General features: G+C 41.8%; 1 protein-coding gene across 1 annotated transcript; it reads right to left on the reverse strand.

The window, feature by feature from the left end:
* Positions 1-718: 718 nt before the first annotated feature.
* LOC115151519 (uncharacterized) lies at positions 719-3,218 on the reverse strand. Its single transcript, XM_029695518.1, has 3 exons — positions 2,247-3,218; positions 1,853-1,960; positions 719-1,758 (listed from the first exon to the last, which is right to left on the reverse strand). Exons 1-3 carry the CDS (start codon positions 3,055-3,057, stop codon positions 1,634-1,636), a joined length of 1,044 nt encoding a protein of 347 aa, XP_029551378.1. The 5' UTR covers positions 3,058-3,218; the 3' UTR covers positions 719-1,633.
* Positions 3,219-18,361: the final 15,143 nt, after the last annotated feature.

The following is an 18,361-nucleotide window of genomic DNA, read 5'->3' on the forward strand; positions in this document are numbered from 1 at the left end:
ATAAAATGGCTGTCATTGTAAATAAGAATTTGTTCTTAACTGACTTGCCTAGTTAAATAGAGGTTAAAAAAAAGATGAACATGAATGACATTTACTCTCACAAAACGCCAAAAATAATGCCCCCAATAGGCCACACTTTTCGATTAATTTAACCATCTGTTGGGTTTTTATTCACTTTTATGCTTGTTTTACCCATCAGATGGGTCTTCTTGGCTTTCAGATAAGTATTTTTGGACAGCAATGAGAGTAAACTTCATTCCTGTTCATCATAATGTTTGTACACTGCAAATATACATTCGCCAAAAATATTTTTGCACATTACATATTTTTATATACAATTAATAACATTATTATTTAAATATCATAACAAAGTGGTTACTATCCCAACATTGGGATACACATAGGCACTTGAAGAACTCAACTTGTGTAAACCTCATTAAGCTACAAAAGTGTCAGTACTCAACCTTATCATGCGTTGACAATACAACAGAACAGATTAACAGGAATGGCATTTACTCTCACAGCTGGCCAAAAATAACTATCTGAAAGCCACTTCCCTACTAAGCCAAATCTCCAGTCTTCTGATCTGACTTGGTGGATCATAGCTCAATAACCCAACTAAGTGTCCAAACTGGCTGGGTCAAATATAACCCAATGTTTGTTCTGTCCATTATTTACCCAGCACTGTTTTTTTTTTTTTTTACCCAGGGCTGGATTGTTTTTTTACCCAGGGCTGGATTGTTTTTTTACCCAGGGCTGGATTGTTTTTTTACCCAGAGCTGGATAGTTTTTTTTTTTTTTACCAAGGGCTGGATTGTTTTTTTTTACCAAGGGCTGGATTGTTTTTTTACCAAGGGCTGGATTGTTTTTTTACCCAGGGCTGGATTGTTTTTTTTACCAAGGGCTGGATTGTTTTTTTTTACCAAGGGCTGGATTGTTTTTTTTTACCAAGGGCTGGATTGTTTTTTTTTACCCAGGGCTGGGTTGTTTTTTTACCCAGGGCTGGGTTGTTTTTTTTACCCGGCGCTGGGTTGTTTTTTTTATCCAGGGTTGGGTTGTTTTTAACCCGCCATTTCTTTTTTGTGTCGACTAAATTTCTAAGGCACCATACACTTTGGCCTTTCTAATTGTTTCTAACTCTTTCTCATTGCGCCTATTCAATCTATATTCTTTTTAAAAACTATGTTTTCAAACTCACTAGTTGCTTAATGTTGATTGAAGTCAAGCAAAAGAAAATACCATCAAAACACTTACCGAACAGTAAATGGTCATAGTGTTTGTTGGTCAGACATTTTTTCATTGTTGTTTTACAATTCAAGGTGAACTCTTTGTAACAACAAAAGCAGATATTACATGACAATTATTTCAAGTGACAACATACATGGATGGTTATGTAACTGAGTAACCTCACAAGATACGCATGTACACTAAATGTATTAAGTTGTGTAACTCGAGTTATCTCTAAATTCAAATTGTTCATAATCACAGGCTAATGTATCAACTCTTCCATGACTGATCATCAACCCATTGCAAGGCCAATGTGTCAGTCATGTGACTTAACGGCAGACTTGTACAGACACCAATGTTCCTTGAGACCAACTTTTGAGTATTGTCCACAATTTGACATGGAAAATCATGACCCATGAATGTCATCATGACTGTCCTTTCTGGTTACACCACAGTCTGACTCTGCCTGGGGTCCAGCGGACAAAACACCAGTCTTCAGGGGGATCCCTTCCTCTGCACTAGCAGTGTCACCTGAAAAACAACAAAATTGAACTGTTATCTACCTTATATACTGTCACGGACGTACATGGAAAGCGGAATGGGAAGAGGACAACATTTGTTTTACCTCTTTCCCTGTTTGCTGAAGTGTTGTTGGCCTGGCCGCTGTGTCTTCTAGGCCAAGGCAAACATTGGAATGGCCTGAAAAACATGTTCCCTCTTTCCTCAGAATTATCTGCAAAGGCAATAATGAGCATGAACATTTGGCAGCAAATCAATGGGGCAGATTGCTTAATGAATGTTTATTTTGTTCTGAAGTCCACTAGCCTGTGAGAATATCGAATGCATGAAAAATGTCCCCAGTCTTATGTGTGTCCTGAACTGACCTACCTACATAGGCTATATGCCTATAGCCAAACATTAGTTATGATCATAAAAATTATAAAAGTACAAACTATTCACAAGGCCTATGAAACGGTGCATAAAATAACTAACTGGACATTTGAAAATGTGTATTTCACCTGAGGATTGGGCAGAATAGATGGCTTTGCAGGCATATTTCTTGATGGCCAGCATCCTATCCTCCGTCTTGGGAATGAAATGCCCTGCCCAGATTGCTTCTGGTGGATGTTTCCGAAACACTGAACGAAGCAGGCCCTCCAGAAATCCCACTGATTCACGCGTCTCATTGCTCTCACCTATTGAGCATATTAACCCGAGTAGTGCTGGGCGGACACGGCCACGTTTCGCACGTGACCTAACATCCTTCAGAATTTCTTTCATGCAAATTGCGTTTGCACTGCCACTGAAAAACTCCTGTCTAAATATAAATATTATAATAGGATAGTCTATTATTCGCTTTCTTCTACAACTGTTCATGCTTGAGGTTTTGGTCTTTTGGACGTTCCCATTTAGCCTCGGGGGTCCTTTATCCTCCCCCATAGACTTGGCACTCAAAACTAAATCCTTTGGCCTCGTTGACAGAGGTATTTTGTTCCCCTGGGCTTGAGGCAAAGTCTTGCAGTTGATTACTGTTTCGCATGTCCCATTATTTTCGATTGTAGTATCCCCTTGACTATTTGGAGAGGAATAAACCTGACCATTAGTGTTGTTGTTGGTATGGTTCGTGCCAAGGTTTTTAGTGCGCCCGCTATGAAACATGTCCTGAATGAACTCCTTTAATATCCCACTGGCTTCGTCCTCCTCATCCGATTTGACGGCATCACTTACTAAGTATATATTCTCTTTACCTCCAATTTGACGCAGTACTTGCTGAAATTCGATGTCCTCGGTGGGCTGCGGTGTGTCCTTTGGATAGATCGGACAAGCCATAGTAAATCGCCCTCTTTGCTCTTTAGTATTTAGCTACAAGACAACGCACACCGCTCAGACCACGCTCCAAAGAGTTTAAAAAACACGTCAAATGATAAGTTTTATTTACATGGACTATTGTACTTGGGAGCTCCATGCACAAACATGAAGTGTGTACATATGAAACTTCCAAAGCGCTGAAGGACAGCAGCACCGGAAGAAAGGGTGGGATTAAAGACTCTATGCCTATTGCTATTGGTTAGCCAGTCTTATGGGCGGGGTTGTCTGTCTTGTTTTTTGAGCCAACAAATATACCGTAAAATGTTTCATCATAATGAAGTTCATTTTTAATATATCTGATATAACAGGCAAATAAAACAATTTGAGAGTAATCTTGACAGCACTACAGAGAGAGACTATAAACAAACAAGAAGACAACAGAGAATAAAGAATTGAAGGAGGTCTGCATCTTCAGTTGGAGAGGTTAGGAAGAGTCCACGACGTGATGCAATCTCAGTGGTCAGAGGTCACTCTTTCTTATTCCCAGTATTCGCAGGGAAATCACCCCTCTGTTCTCTCCAAGACTGTAGAGAACTGGCTTCTCAAAAAGAACAGAGAGATCATGAAGTTACTTATGAACATAACTTGAGTATACAAACACAGTTGACTATGCCTATGTTATTACAGTATCATTAATCCCTAGTTAATCCATAGTGTGACCTGCTGTTACTTTGTTTTTACTGCACTCTGAGTATTAGCGTTTTTTTGCTTGCTTGCTACATTGTGTTTCTTAATCAATGTGTGCCTTTTCAGTGTGAATAACCCTAACTGAAACCTAAACCTTGTAACTAGCCACAATCTCTGATAACATTAGTGTAGTAATTTATTGATTATGGCTTTCCTTACAAGAGCTTATATGGCTCTTTTAAGTGCCAAGCCCTAAAATATACAATGCCACAACAATAGATGACCCTTTTACAATTAAATGAATGATAAACCTGAATGACTGCCCAAAGCTAACAGAAACTGCTCAGTCATTGAACTTTAGACTTGCTGATTAGTGTTTGACAGGGGGCAGTTTCACTTTGTTTGAGATTTATACTGTTGACATTCAGATTATCATCATTGGGAAGTTTTGTGATATTTTTACATTTACTATTGTTGTTATTAACATTATTAAAATGTTTACAGTATCAGTATGATCGCATAAAGTTTAGTCATTTGTGTAAACAGTACTAACCTCTTTGTATAGGGCAAGAAGTAACTCAGGGACAAGGAATTCTCTTGGACCAAAGAGAGCCACATGCACACCTAAACGGACTGAAACATTTTTTTTATTTCAGCTATTTTGGCCATAGTGTGGAGACGGTCTGGTCAAGGTCAATCGCCTTACAACATGTTTCCACAGACTAACACAAACTCTAATGTCACGAACTCATTAATTATTCAAAGTAAACAGCAGATATGAAATGTTAGCACTACCTGTGATTTTTCTCTTTGACCCTGGATCCTTTTGACTGGCAAAGTTAGTTGGTGGACCAGAGTCTAGGTTTGGGAGGACAGAAACTTCAGAAGGTGAAGAGACAGAGTTGTTTCCCTCACGTGCGACATATCTCTCTTCAGTTGTCCATTCTGCAGACAAGCCTGTTGGATATCAGGGTAATTTATACATGTAGGTTGAGGCAAAGTGACTATGCATAGATAATAAACAGTGATTAGCAGCAGCATAAAAAAGGGGGTCAATGCAAATAGTCCGGGTAGCCATTTGATTAACTGTTTATTTTATTTAACCTTTAGTTAACTAAAAACTGTCAGTTAAGAACAAATTCGTATTTATAATGACGTCCTACACCGGCCAAACTCAGACGATGCTGGGCCAATAAATGGTGTATATCAGTTTCAGATTTCCAGTCAAAATAGCTTTATATGGTTTCAATTTTGCCAGAAACTATACTAACTACCAGGGAGTTTGCAAAAAGAATAAAACACAAAAATAAAATCATGAAACGATCTGTTATATTTTACCTCTTCATTTGAACTTTTGTTTTACATTTCATGATTCACTTCCTCTGACAAATAACAAGCGCACTTAGTATAAATACTAAGTAAATCTGTCCCAGTGAGCAGGTGACATGGTAACCTGTTGACATTGATGGTTCCAATGTGAGTTTTTGCCCCTCAGTTGACCCTCTGCGTGTGCTCCTTCACCTAGGCCAGTCCTGTGAGCTAGCAGGATCTATCAGTAGTATCAGGCTAGTCCTGTGAGCTAGCAGGGTCTATCAGTAGTATCAGGCTAGTCCTGTGAGCTAGCAGGGTCTATCAGTAGTATCAGGCTAGTCCTGTGAGCTAGCAGGGTCTATCAGTAGTATCAGGCTAGTCCTGTGAGCTAGCAGGGTCTATCAGTAGTATCAGGCTAGTCCTGTGAGCTAGCAGGGTCTATCAGTAGTATCGGGCTAGTCCTGTGAGCTAGCAGGGTCTATCAGTAGTATCGGGCTAGTCCTGTGAGCTAGCAGGGTCTATCAGTAGTATCGGGCTAGTCCTGTGAGCTAGCAGGGTCTATCAGTAGTATCGGGCTAGTACTGTGAGCTAGCAGGGTCTATCAGTAGTATCGGGCTAGTCCTGTGAGCTAGCAGGGTCTATCAGTAGTATCGGGCTAGTCCTGTGAGCTAGCAGGGTCTATCAGTAGTATCGGGCTAGTCCTGTGAGCTAGCAGGGTCTATCAGTAGTATCGGGCTAGTACTGTGAGCTAGCAGGGTCTATCAGTAGTATCGGGCTAGTCCTGTGAGCTAGCAGGATCTATCAGTAGTATCGGGCTAGTCCTGTGAGCTAGCAGGGTCTATCAGTAGTATCGGGCTAGTCCTGTGAGCTAGCAGGGTCTATCAGTAGTATCAGGCTAGTCCTGTGAGCTAGCAGGGTCTATCAGTAGTATCAGGCTAGTCTGTGAGCTAGCAGGGTCTATCAGTAGTATCAGGCTAGTCCTGTGAGCTAGCAGGGTCTATCAGTAGTATCAGGCTAGTCCTGTGAGCTAGCAGGATCTATCAGTAGTATTAGGCTAGTCCTGTGAGCTAGCAGGATCTATCAGTAGTATCAGGCCAGTCCTGTGAGCTAGCAGGGTCTATCAGTAGTATCAGGCCAGTCCTGTGAGCTAGCAGGGTCTATCAGTAGTATCAGGCTAGTCCTGTGAGCTAGCAGGGTCTATCAGTAGTATCAGGCTAGTCCTGTGAGCTAGCAGGATCTATCAGTAGTATCAGGCAAGTCCTGTGAGCTAGCAGGGTCTATCAGTAGTATCAGGCTAGTCCTGTGAGCTAGCAGGGTCTATCAGTAGTATCAGGCTAGTCCTGTGAGCTAGCAGGGTCTATCAGTAGTATCAGGCTAGTCCTGTGAGCTAGCAGGATCTATCAGTAGTATCAGGCCAGTCCTGTGAGCTAGCAGGGTCTATCAGTAGTATCAGGCTAGTCCTGTGAGCTAGCAGGGTCTATCAGTAGTATCAGGCTAGTCCTGTGAGCTAGCCGGGTCTATCAGTAGTATCAGGCTAGTCCTGTGAGCTAGCAGGGTCTATCAGTAGTATCGGGCTAGTCCTGTGAGCTAGCAGGGTCTATCAGTAGTATCGGGCTAGTCTTGTGAGCTAGCAGGGTCTATCAGTAGTATCTGGAACATTTGTTTGAAGTAGTTTGACCGGATATAATTTCTAAAGCAGACAATGTCTCTTACCCTGTTGCCATTGTTCAATTTGACATTGAGATGGTGGCTATTCATGTTCTTTTCTTTTATGAATATTGGCCGAAAAGAAAGTATTATGACCGGTAATGTTGATCCTTTGTTCAGAAATTGGTGAACTGGAGTGGTTTCTGAGATGGAGAAATGAATTTGTTCTATACCAAATGTTATCAAATCATCATTATACTGAATAAGTTATATGTCCAGTACAAGACACTCTCTTTTTTAAAAAAAACCCGATTTGCTCTTATGAAAGGACCGGTAGAATGGCATTATTCACAGCTCAGTGACATTAGACCAGTGCGAATGCAATTTTGAAATACTTAACAGTGATCTGTCATGCATAGTTAGGTAATTTTACCATAAATGTATTAATGGCAACCAATGGCAGTTTGTCTGTTTACAACTGTTATTAATCACAATATTAGTCTCAATTGTAGCTTGAATACACACACCAACATAATTCTCTGAATTCCTTACCTACTGCTGCCACAGAATAGGTCCTGAAGAGTAGAAGGGAAAGTAGTTGACCAACAACAAAAACGGTCTGGAGTCTATTGTTAAAGACCCAATCGGCCTGTTCTCTGCTCATGTTGGTGAGCAGAACTGTAATTGTAGCAATTGAGAGACTACAATCACAATGTGATGTGGCATTGTGAGTATAGAGTTCAAATACAATACCTGAAGGGCCAGAGCTTTTTTTGCAAAGGGTGTAATTTCAGCTACCTTTTGTCTGCAACCCAAAAGAGGAGCAAGTCCTTAAAGGGCTGGATTCCTTTTTGAAATAGTGGTGGGATTAATACGAAGATGATTAGTTTGACAAATTAGTTTTAGAGCAAACAAATAAACAAACTAAGCCATATCAATGCAGTTAAACAGGTTAATGTATTATTTGCATTGAACCCCTTTGTTATGCTGCTGCTAGTCACTGTTTATTATCTATGCATAGTCACTTTACCTCGACCTACATATTACCCTGATATCCGACAGGCTTGTCTACAGAATGGACGACTGAAGAGAGATATGTCGCAACAACTCTTGTCTCTATGCCTTCTGAAGTTTCTGTCCTCCCAAACCTAGACTCTGGTCCACCAACTAACTTTGCCAGTCAAAAGGATCCAGGGTCAAAGAGAAAAATCACAGGTAGTGCTAACTTTTCATATCTGCTGTTTACTTTGAATAATGAATGAGTTTGTGACATTAGAGTTTGTGTTAGTCTGTGGAAACATGTTGTAAGGCGATTGACCTTGACCAGACTGTCTCCACACTATGGCCAAAATAGCTGAATTCATACTGTGTCCATTTTCTAATACACTTTAGAAATACTTTTTTTTTCAGTCCGTTTAGGTGTGCATGTGGCTCTCTTTGGTCCAAGAGAATTCCTTGTCCCTGAGTTACTTCTTGCCCTATACAAAGAGGTTAGTACTGTTTACACAAATGACCAAACTTTATGCAATCATACTGATACTGTAAAAATGAAAATAATGTTAATAACAATAATAGTAAATGTAAAAATACCCCAAAACTTCCCAATGATGATAATCTGAATGTCAATGGGTATAACTCTCAAACGAAGTGAAACTGCCTCCTGTCAACCACTAATCAGCAAGTCTTAAGTTCAATGACTGAGCAGTTTATGTTAGCTTTGGTCAGTCACTCAGGTTTATCATTTATTTACTGTGAAAGTGTCAGCTATTGTTGTGGCGCTTGTATATTTTATGACTTGGCACTTAAAAGAGACATATACACTCTTGTAAATTACACTTATGGCACTTCCAAGGCCATTTCATTATGATTTTTACAGTTGTGTCAATCATGTTATATATTTAGGCTATTGTAACACGGCATATGCCAGCATTATAGGCCTACTGCCTCTGCCCAGAGGCCTACTAGGCTTTTCATAGCAGTGGCCGTTTGAGCCCCTGTTGCAGCTTTCACTTTCTTCCGCTACACTGGTGGCAGAATGGGATCACGTCCAGCTCCCGTCTAGCCTCTCTGGATTAAAATCTAATTATGACAAGTGTACCATATTCCGTATTGGATCGTTAAAAAATACAGTGTTTATACTACCTTGTAGTTTACCAATAAAATGGGTGGCTGGTGAAGTAGACATACTTGGTATTCACATCTCAAAAAATATAAATTAATTTACCACAATTCATTTCAATAGAAAGTTAGCAAAAATAGATAAGATTCTCAAACCATGGAGAGGTAAATACTTGTCTATTTATGGAAAAATCACATTGATTAACTCTTTGGTCCTATCACAGTTTACTTACTTACTAATGGCACTGTCTACTCCAGATGACTGTTTTTTTAAATCATATGAGCAAAAAATATTTCATTTTCTATGGAATTCTAAGCCAGACAAAATTAAACGTGCCAATTTATTTAATGAACATGAGTTTGGGGGGGCTAAAATGATTAAATATTAAAGCTTTAAACCTCTCATTAAAAGCTTCACTCATACATAAGTTATACTTAAACCCAAAATGGTTCTCCAGTAGATTGTTAAGAAAGGCTCATCTTTTGTTCAAAAATGGCCTTTATACATATTACAATTTCTAATTTCCAACTAATTGAAAATTACATTTTGGTTAAAGTATCGCCCTTTCTTAAACAAGCTATACAAAGCTGATTACAATTTCAGTTTTATCCTCCAGAAAACACAGAACAAATATTACAACAAATGTCATGGTTAAACTGAAATATACTGATTATGGAAAAAAAATGTAAATATTTTGAATTATATTTATTAATGATATTATTAATAGAAACAGAGGAGTTATGTCACGTATGCATTTATCGAGAATATATGGGAATATCTGCTCAATCCAAATTTACAACCAACTGATTGCAGCACTACCACAAAAATGGAGGAGGCAAGTGGAAAAGTGCATAAATAGAAAAATATACCAGTTTCATTTGAGGACAACAATGTTGACTGTCATGAATCCCGCTTCCTGAGTCTGTTTTCTGCCTGAGCTGCCTGTTTTCTGTTTTGGATTTGTTTCCTGAAGTTTCCGAACACACCCTGTCTGGTTGCCGGGCGACGAAGCTAGGCGAGAGATCTATCGATTACCCGCACCTGCATCTCATCAGCACACCTGGTCCTGATCATCACCCCACCTCTTCATAAGCTCTGATCTGACATCCGTTCCCTGCCGGATCGTTAGCTATGAACAGTATGTTGTGTCAGCCTCATGTTACCAGTGTTAGTTATGTTGTTCTGTACTTTTTGCCGGTTACTCACCCCGGTTTACTCTGTCTACAGTCATCCTCCCGGAACATTCAACTCCCTTGCCTGGCCGTCGGTGGATTCAGTGACTTCATTGGATCAACCCGTTCACTCTCATCAACTCACCTCCGCTGCCGCTCCGTCTCCTGGATTATTCTATTTTCACCTCGAGACTGTAAATAAATACTCACCTTCATTTTACTCACCCTGTCCTGGTCTGCTTCTGGGTTCAGCTTTAGAGAATCGTGACAGTTGACAGCTGCACCATACAGGTCGCAAAATAAATGGGAGGAGAGTTTCAATGTACCAATTCCATGTCACATGGTTTATGAACTGGTACAAAAAACTACACTTGATTCAACACTTAGTTTTTCAATTTAAATTATTATATACAATTCTTGCCACCAACAGAATGCTATATATTTGGGGCATACAACAATCTCAGCTCTGTAGATTTTGCTGCGAAGAGACAGAATCAATAGATAATTTATTCTGGTATTGCCCCAATGTAGCTTGTTTCTGGTCACAGGTTCAGGAATGGTTAAAAATCACAACATGCACTTCAAATGAACCTTACCAATAGCAGTGTTTGGCGATTTGGAAAGCCACAGTCAGCCAATAAATAATATAATAATACTCGTAGGAAAGGTTTTCATCTTTAGCTCACAATCTGTGGATACTACACGATTAGAAAGGTTAAAAAAGTATGTAAAACATCACAATTGAAAAATATATTGGACATGGAAACCAAACGAGGTCTATGGTGATAGGTGGGGTGGGCTGAGAGTGGCTGAGGGGTGGGATTAAAGAGTTATGTATAGAAAAGTATTATTGTTATGTGACTGCTTTATATAAAAGTACCATGTATGTAAAATGTGTATGCAAAATTTGTATGTAAAATGCAAAATATGTATGCAAAATGTATATGTAAAATGGATATGTAAAATGTTTGTATATGTAGCAATAAAGCTGTAAAAGAAACATAAAAAAAATACATATCTCATCCAGGACATTTCCTTAATCCCAACTGGCCTATCAGAGGTCAAGGTGGAGCTATCAGCAAATTGCTTACACCTATCCAATACTTCCAAATCCACACAAGTTCCCAGGGGGCTAGTTCCCAGGGGGCTAGTTCCCAGGGGGCTAGTTCCCAGGGGGCTAGTTCCCAGGGGGCTAGTTCCCAGGGGGCTAGTTCCCAGGGGGCTAGCGGTTGGTTTTTCAGGAACTAGTGCCAATGGACCAGGTCACTGGGTTCTGAGCCCAAGTCCAGATCAAGATCAAGGGACTGCAGTTGAAAATTAGCCGGCTGGCTAAAACCGGCGTTTTTACTGAAACGTTGACTCATGTGAAAACTGTCCCTGTAAAAATAAAAATAAACTAAAGACTGCATTTATGGGTGTTTGAGTAGTCTTAAGGCCAATACTACAATAACAATAAACTATGCCTGCTATAAAGTATAGTAGGCCTGCTTGTACTATGGTTAGTAGGGATCAGGCATTCCTGACCGGTCGTGGAATGCCCCCATTGGTCACCAACCTTGTTCCTGGAAAGCCACAGTGTGTACAGGCTTTTGGCACAGCTAACACAATGCTGGAGGAACTCTTCACTGGCGAGTTTCAGAAGAAAGTTATTTGTTTCTGGACATTTTGAGCCTGTAATCGAACCCATAAATCCAGATACTCAACTAGTCTAAAGAAGGCCGGTTTTATTGCTTCTTTAATCAGAACAACAGTTTTCAGCTGTGCTAACATAATTGCAAAAATGGTTTTCTAATGATCAATTAGCCTTTTAAAATGATAAACTTGGACTATCTAACACAATGTGCCATTGGAACACATGAGTGGTGGTTGCTGATAATGGGCCTCTGTACGCCTATGTAGATATTCCATTAAAAATCAGCCGTTTCCAGCGACAACAGTGATTTACAACAGTAACAATGTCTACACTGTCACGTCCTGACCAGTAAAAGAGGTTGTTTGTTATTGTAGTTTGGTCAGGGCGTGGCAGGGGGGTATTTGTTTTATGTAGTTCGGGGTTTGTTGGGCTATGTTCATATTTAAGAGGGGTGTTTGTTTAGAGTGTTTCGGGGTTTGTACGGCTATGTTCTTGTTAGCTTATTTCTATGTTAGTTCTAGTATGTCTATTTCTATGTGGTGTTTATTGGGGTGACCTTCAATTGGAAGCAGCTGCTCCTCGTTGCTTCTAATTGAAGGTCCTATTTAAGAGGGGTGTTTTTTTCTATGGGATTTGTGGGTAGTTGTTTTGTGTATAGCTGTATGCCTTACAGGACTGGTTGTCGGCGTTATTTTTGTATACGTTTGGTTTTCCTTCTTTCTGCCAAATAAAAAGAAGATGAGTATACACATTCCCGCTGCATTTTGGTCTAATCAATACGACGCCCGTGACATACACTGTATTTCTGATCAATTTGATGCTATTTTAATTTGCTTTTCTTGCAGAAAAAAATACATTTTTTAAGTGACCCCAAATGTTTTGTCACGTTCTGACCAGTAAAGGGGTTATTTGTTATTGTAGTTTGGTCAGGACGTGGCAGGGGGGTATTTGTTTTATGTAGTTCGGGGTGTGTGTTTATGTAGAGGGGTGTTTGGTTAGTGTTTTCCGGAGTTTTTGGGCTATGTTCTATGTTAGTATATTTCTATGTTCTAGTCTTTTTAGTTCTATGTTTAGTTTATTGATTTGGCCTTCAATTGGAGGCAGCTGCTCCACGTTGCCTCTAATTGAAGGTCCTATATAGAGGGGTGTGTTTTGTTTGGGTTTTGTGGGAAGTTGTGATTGCATAGCTGTGTTTAGCCTGTAATCCTGTTCGTTCGTACGTTTTGTTTTCTGAAGTGTTCAAAATAAATATATAATGACCACTCAACCCACTGCGCTTTGGTCCACTTACTATGACGACCGTTACAGAACTTCCCACCACAAACGGACCAAGCAGCGGGGAAAGGAGCAGCAGATGGACTATCGGGAGTTTTGGACTTGGGAGGAGATATTAGCTGGAGAGGGACCATGGAGAGAGGCTGAGGAGGACCGGGAACGCTACAGGGGAACACCGCTGGCAAGGAAGCCGGAGAGGCAGCCCCGTGGGGCACACGGGTAGTTTGGCTGGGCCAAGGGTAAGCCCTAAGCCAACTCCCCGTGCTTATTATGGGGAGCGTGTGGTGAAGAGAGCGCCGGTGTATGCGGAAGTGCGCACGATCTCGCCCATGCGCACGCACAGTCCGGTGCGAGTGATCCCAGCCCCTCGCAAGTGCTGTGCTAGAGTGGGCATCCAGCCTGGAAGGAGGATGCCTGCGCAGCGCATCTGGCCACCAGTGCACCTCCTAGGCACAGGCTACCCTACGCATGCTCTACGCACGGCAACCATCAGGTCTCTGCACAGCCCAGTTCGCCCTGTGCCAGCACTCCGCTTGTACAGGGCTACTATGACCATCCAGCCCGCGCGGGTTGTGCAGGAAGTGCGCTCCAGACCTCCAGTGCTTACCCATGGTCCAGTGTATCCTGTTCCCGCTCCACGGTTCCCGCAGTCCGGAACCGAGTGAGACGGCCCGCAGTCCGGAACCGAGTGAGACGGCCCGCAGTCCGGAACCGTGTGAGACGGCCCGCAGTCCGGAACCGAGTGAGACGGCCCGCAGTCCGGAACCGAGTGAGACGGCCCGCAGTCCGGAACCGAGTGAGACGGCCCGCAGTCCGGAACCGAGTGAGACGGCCCGCAGTCCGGAAACCGAGTGAGATGGCCCGCAGTCCGGAAACCGAGTGAGATGGCCCGCAGTCCGGAAACCGAGTGAGACGGCCCGCAGTCCGGAACCGAGTGAGACGGCCCGCAGTCCGGAAACCGAGTGAGACGGCCCGCAGTCCGGAAACCGAGTGAGACGGCCCGCAGTCCGGAACCGGGTGAGACGGCCCGCAGTCCGGAACCGGGTGAGACGGCCCGCAGTCCGGAACCGGGTGAGACGGCCCGCAGTCCGGAACCGGGTGAGACGGCCCGCAGTCCGGAACCGGGTGAGACGGCCCGCAGTCCGGAACCGGGTGAGTCGCCCCGCAGTCCGGAACCGGGTGAGTCGCCCTGCAGTCCGGAATCGGCACAGCCAGAGTCTCCCTACAGCCAGAGCTCCCAGAGTCGCCCTTCAGCCTGAGGTCTCCAGCGACGCGCATCAGCCTGAGGTCTCCAGCAACGCACATCAGCCCGAGGTCTTCAGCGATGCGCCATAGCACAGAGACTTCGGGAGGGGTAACATTAAATATGTATTCAGCGGGGGTGGACAGGTTAGGTGGGGGACTAAGGCCAGAGCCTGAGCCACCTCCACAGTAGGAGGATTGGGGAGGGGGGTGTAGCACGGGAACCGTCGGTGACGGTAGCCACCCTCCCTTCCCTCCCTTTAGTTTGGGGGGTTTATTTTGTGTTTATTTTTTTGTGTGAGGTGCATCCTGGGTCTGCACCTTTGGGGGGGGGGGTACTGTCACGTTCTGACCAGTAAAGGGGTTATTTGTTATTGTAGTTTGGTCAGGACGTGGCAGGGGGGTATTTGTTTTATGTGGTTCGGGGTGTGTGTTTTCCGGGGTTTTTGGGCTATGTTCTATGTTAGTATATTTCTATATTGTAGTCTAGTCTTTTTAGTTCTATGTTTAGTTTATTGATTTGGCCTTCAATTGGAGGCAGCTGCTCCACGTTGCCTCTGATTGAAGGTCCTATATAGAGAGGTGTGTTTTGTTTGGGTTTTGTGGGAAGTTGTGATTGCATAGCTGTGTTTAGCCTGTAATCCTGTTCTTTCATACGTTTTCTTGTTTTGTTTTCTTAAGTGTTCAAAATGAATATATAATGAGCACTCAACCTGCTGCGCTTTGGTCCACTGACTACGACGACCGTTACACGTTTGAAGGGTAGTGGATATGCTGAGAGCTGTTGCAGGTAGGCATGCTATATAATACATATACAACATAGCTACAGGTACAAGGATGCTTATTATAGGCAGGGCTGGATGCTGACCACAGGTCATACGTTACCTTGGCTTTAAGGGAAGGGCAATATCTGCACTTGCAATGTCATCGTAAGGTAAGACTGATTCCTCAGTGTGTGTAATGTGATAGCATTAATAACTATTAACACTTGAAATTGTATATATGTTGCATGATGTATCCGATCAATTACATTTGTATCTAATAATATTTCCCTCTCTATGAAGCAATTCAGGAGCCAAGTAGAGAGGAGGCTCGTCAAGAGGCACATAAAGAAGAGGCTCAGAAGAGTAAAGATCTACACTATGTTAAAGCTAAGTATGTTAAGTACAATTTCACCAATCTGAAATGGTGGCAGCATCTCACACTATGCAATAGGATATGTGCTTCAAATTCAAAGCACACTGCACAACATGACCTGATAGTAGACTTCACACTGGGCGATTTCACAAGCCGATTGTTTACACTCGAGCCCCTGCCTTCCCCCTCTACCTAAATTCTGTGTTTACGATAGCTAAAAAGACATTGGTAGAAGTTGAAGGCCATTATCATAACGTTGTTGACCCTCTCATATTGTGAACATTCAGACACAGGTCACATGGCCAGGAATCAGATTTGTATAATTTAAAACCACCTGAGAATGTGGTTTGAAATGAAGCCCAAAATATCAGTTTCCATGTGCTTTTTGCATGTTCAGACTGCAGGAAAAACGGATACGAATTGCGTATGCAAAAAAAAATGATTTTAGTCACTTCAAATTGCCAATGTGAAAACGGCTTAAGAAGCGTCTCGACAGGTCAGCTGTTGCAACTTGCCACGATAAGAGGGTGCCTTAACACCTCATCCTCTGCTTCCTGTTGGAGATGAAGCTACAGACTCAGGGGATAATGGACTCTTTGACTCATAGCTGAGTCATGCACTTTGTTACCACTGAAAGGTCAACTTTGTTGAAGGCGTTGGCAATCTGTTATTATAGTGCAGATGGTATTGCTTGCATCAGTGGACTTCATGTCTAGCAGGCTGACCAAGGAATCTGTCGTCGACCTTCCATTTCTGCATCCAAACTGCCTTGGTGTCAAGCTTGTGTCCGATGTCTTCCAGCATCCAATCGGTGGCATGGGTTCATTCACACTGTTGATAAACTGGGGTAAAGAGACAAACTGATTGAGGCTTAAGTCATGTTGATGTATAATCCGGTCTGTAGCAGCTGAGTGTATAAATGCTTTCAGGGGCACCAAACTCCAAACAGCCTACCCGACATGTCCCCCCAGTCCCCAGTGAAAGTTGCGCCCCTGAATGCTTTTGAAAACGTAGTTTGACTGGGATGTGAGGAGAATAAAGGAGGATGATGTTAGTACTATAGACTGACTTGAGGAGTTTAGAGTGGTAGATTGGGGCTTTATAATTGAACGGGTCATACATTAGTGTGCATACAGTTTATTTGGTGTGTGTTGTCCGACAGTGCAGACTAAATTCCTTTTAGAGTGAACAGTGGTTAGGTACAATAAGTTGCTACAGGATCAAATCTAATGGCAGGGTATCCCAGTACAGTCAGGCATAGATAGCACAAGTTCATGCTAAGACAATAACACAGATGGAGGAGTACATTCAAAAAGAGCACACAAACACCCATGTGTTATACCACTCCTCACCTCTCCACCCTGATAGCTGATGTGTAGTGAACGTTCTGGCACAATATGGTTGCTATGCATCACCAAGTGGTGGATAAGGTGAAGTGCTTTGAAAGGTCTTTCTGATTTGAACAGTTATTTCACGTCTGCAGAAATAGTTTTTCTGACCTAGCAGTATTGTTTTTCTGTTAATTATCTGATTGTACTCCCAGTTCTTCCTCAAAGATGGTCCAGCAAAGGAAGTTGGTCCATGCAGTTTCCCAGATACAGTTATGCAATCCCTTTCATATTTATTTGCAGGATGCAATGCCATCAACTACACCAGGGTTTACCAAACTTTTCCGCCACCTATTTCTAAGCTTTGATCTAACTTTATTAAACGAACACCATTCGCCAGAGTAGGCTAGCCTGTTTTCTATGAGTGGAGCGGAGACTGTGAGTGGAGTGGAGGGTCCCGCACATGCGCAGAAGCTTCGGGACCTTCAGCTATCGGAGGAAAGATTGGAAAAGTTGGTTCCGCAGCCACACATTGCATGCTTTTATTTCACACGTTTTCAATAATCTCACCAGAGAAAAACATAACTAACCAACACTAATACGTTGATATAATCAACTCAGTGTAAAAATCAATATTTGTTTGTTCTTTAACACTTTGTTAAATGCTGTATGTATTTATTAACATTTTTGCTCACTAAATGTTCCTTTAAAAAGAGTTTTAGAACAAGCTAGACAGATGACAACAAATCAGAAATAACATTAAAACTTAATCAAAAGCTTTGATTTGGGAATTCTAAGTGTATAAATCAATATCAAATATTTCAATGCCCTTGGACACGGGAAAAATGGGGCACCTTTTTTTAACGCAAATGCTAAAGAGCCGTTGTGTTGAACACTATGCGATGTTTAACAGTGAGAATGGTGAACTTACTAAATGAAATGAGAGGTTGACTGTGTGATAATAGGTTGCTTCTTGTGTAAATATTTTCTTTCTGGATTTTAATGATTTGAATGACACAACTTGAAACTTCAGGAGGAGGAACCCAAGTAGTGGACCTAGTTTCAATGACAGAAAAGTCATTTCTACATTTAGATTTTTACATTTGCCATATTGTGTTGAATATGGTTTGAAAATATGCAACGTTACTTTTTTCTACTATTTATTGCATATTTCTTTGCCGTCTGTGTATTATCAGGGCAGACAAAAAGATAAAAACATAATGTGGTACAGCGGTGGTCACTTACCAACAGAATACTCAATGTTGCGTTGGAGAAGAGGGCAAAAGCTGTGTCGAATACCATCTACCATCTATGAAAAAGCTTGACCTTGCCACATTGTTCTGTAATGTTTATTTAAATGATAAGACTTTCCTCTTTTGTCTCCTGTCTTTGTACTGAAACATTTTGGGGATTTCAAGGTTTTTATACAGTAATTGTGAATAACATTTATCAAATACATGTGTCAACAATGACGGTGTACAGTTGCTTAGGTTTTTCACTTTGGATGTACCGGAGTTAAAATTATTATCAATGTAATGGATATGAAATGGAAAAGTAGAAAAAGACCAACAACAAGCATGTTAACCAAAGTCATTTGTTTGCATTGCCACTTTTTTTTTTGTAGGGGGGTTGCAGAATATTCCATTAATAGGCCTATACTCTTTCACTGAACCAAATATAATACCCCTGGTGTTCTTCTTAACTGAACCAAAATGTGTTCCATATATAACCCTGTATGGTGCCATTTAAAATGATTGGTACTAATAAAAATAAT

The sequence above is a fragment of the Salmo trutta genome, chromosome 17, assembly GCF_901001165.1.
Source record: "Salmo trutta chromosome 17, fSalTru1.1, whole genome shotgun sequence".
Taxonomy (NCBI): domain Eukaryota; kingdom Metazoa; phylum Chordata; class Actinopteri; order Salmoniformes; family Salmonidae; genus Salmo; species Salmo trutta.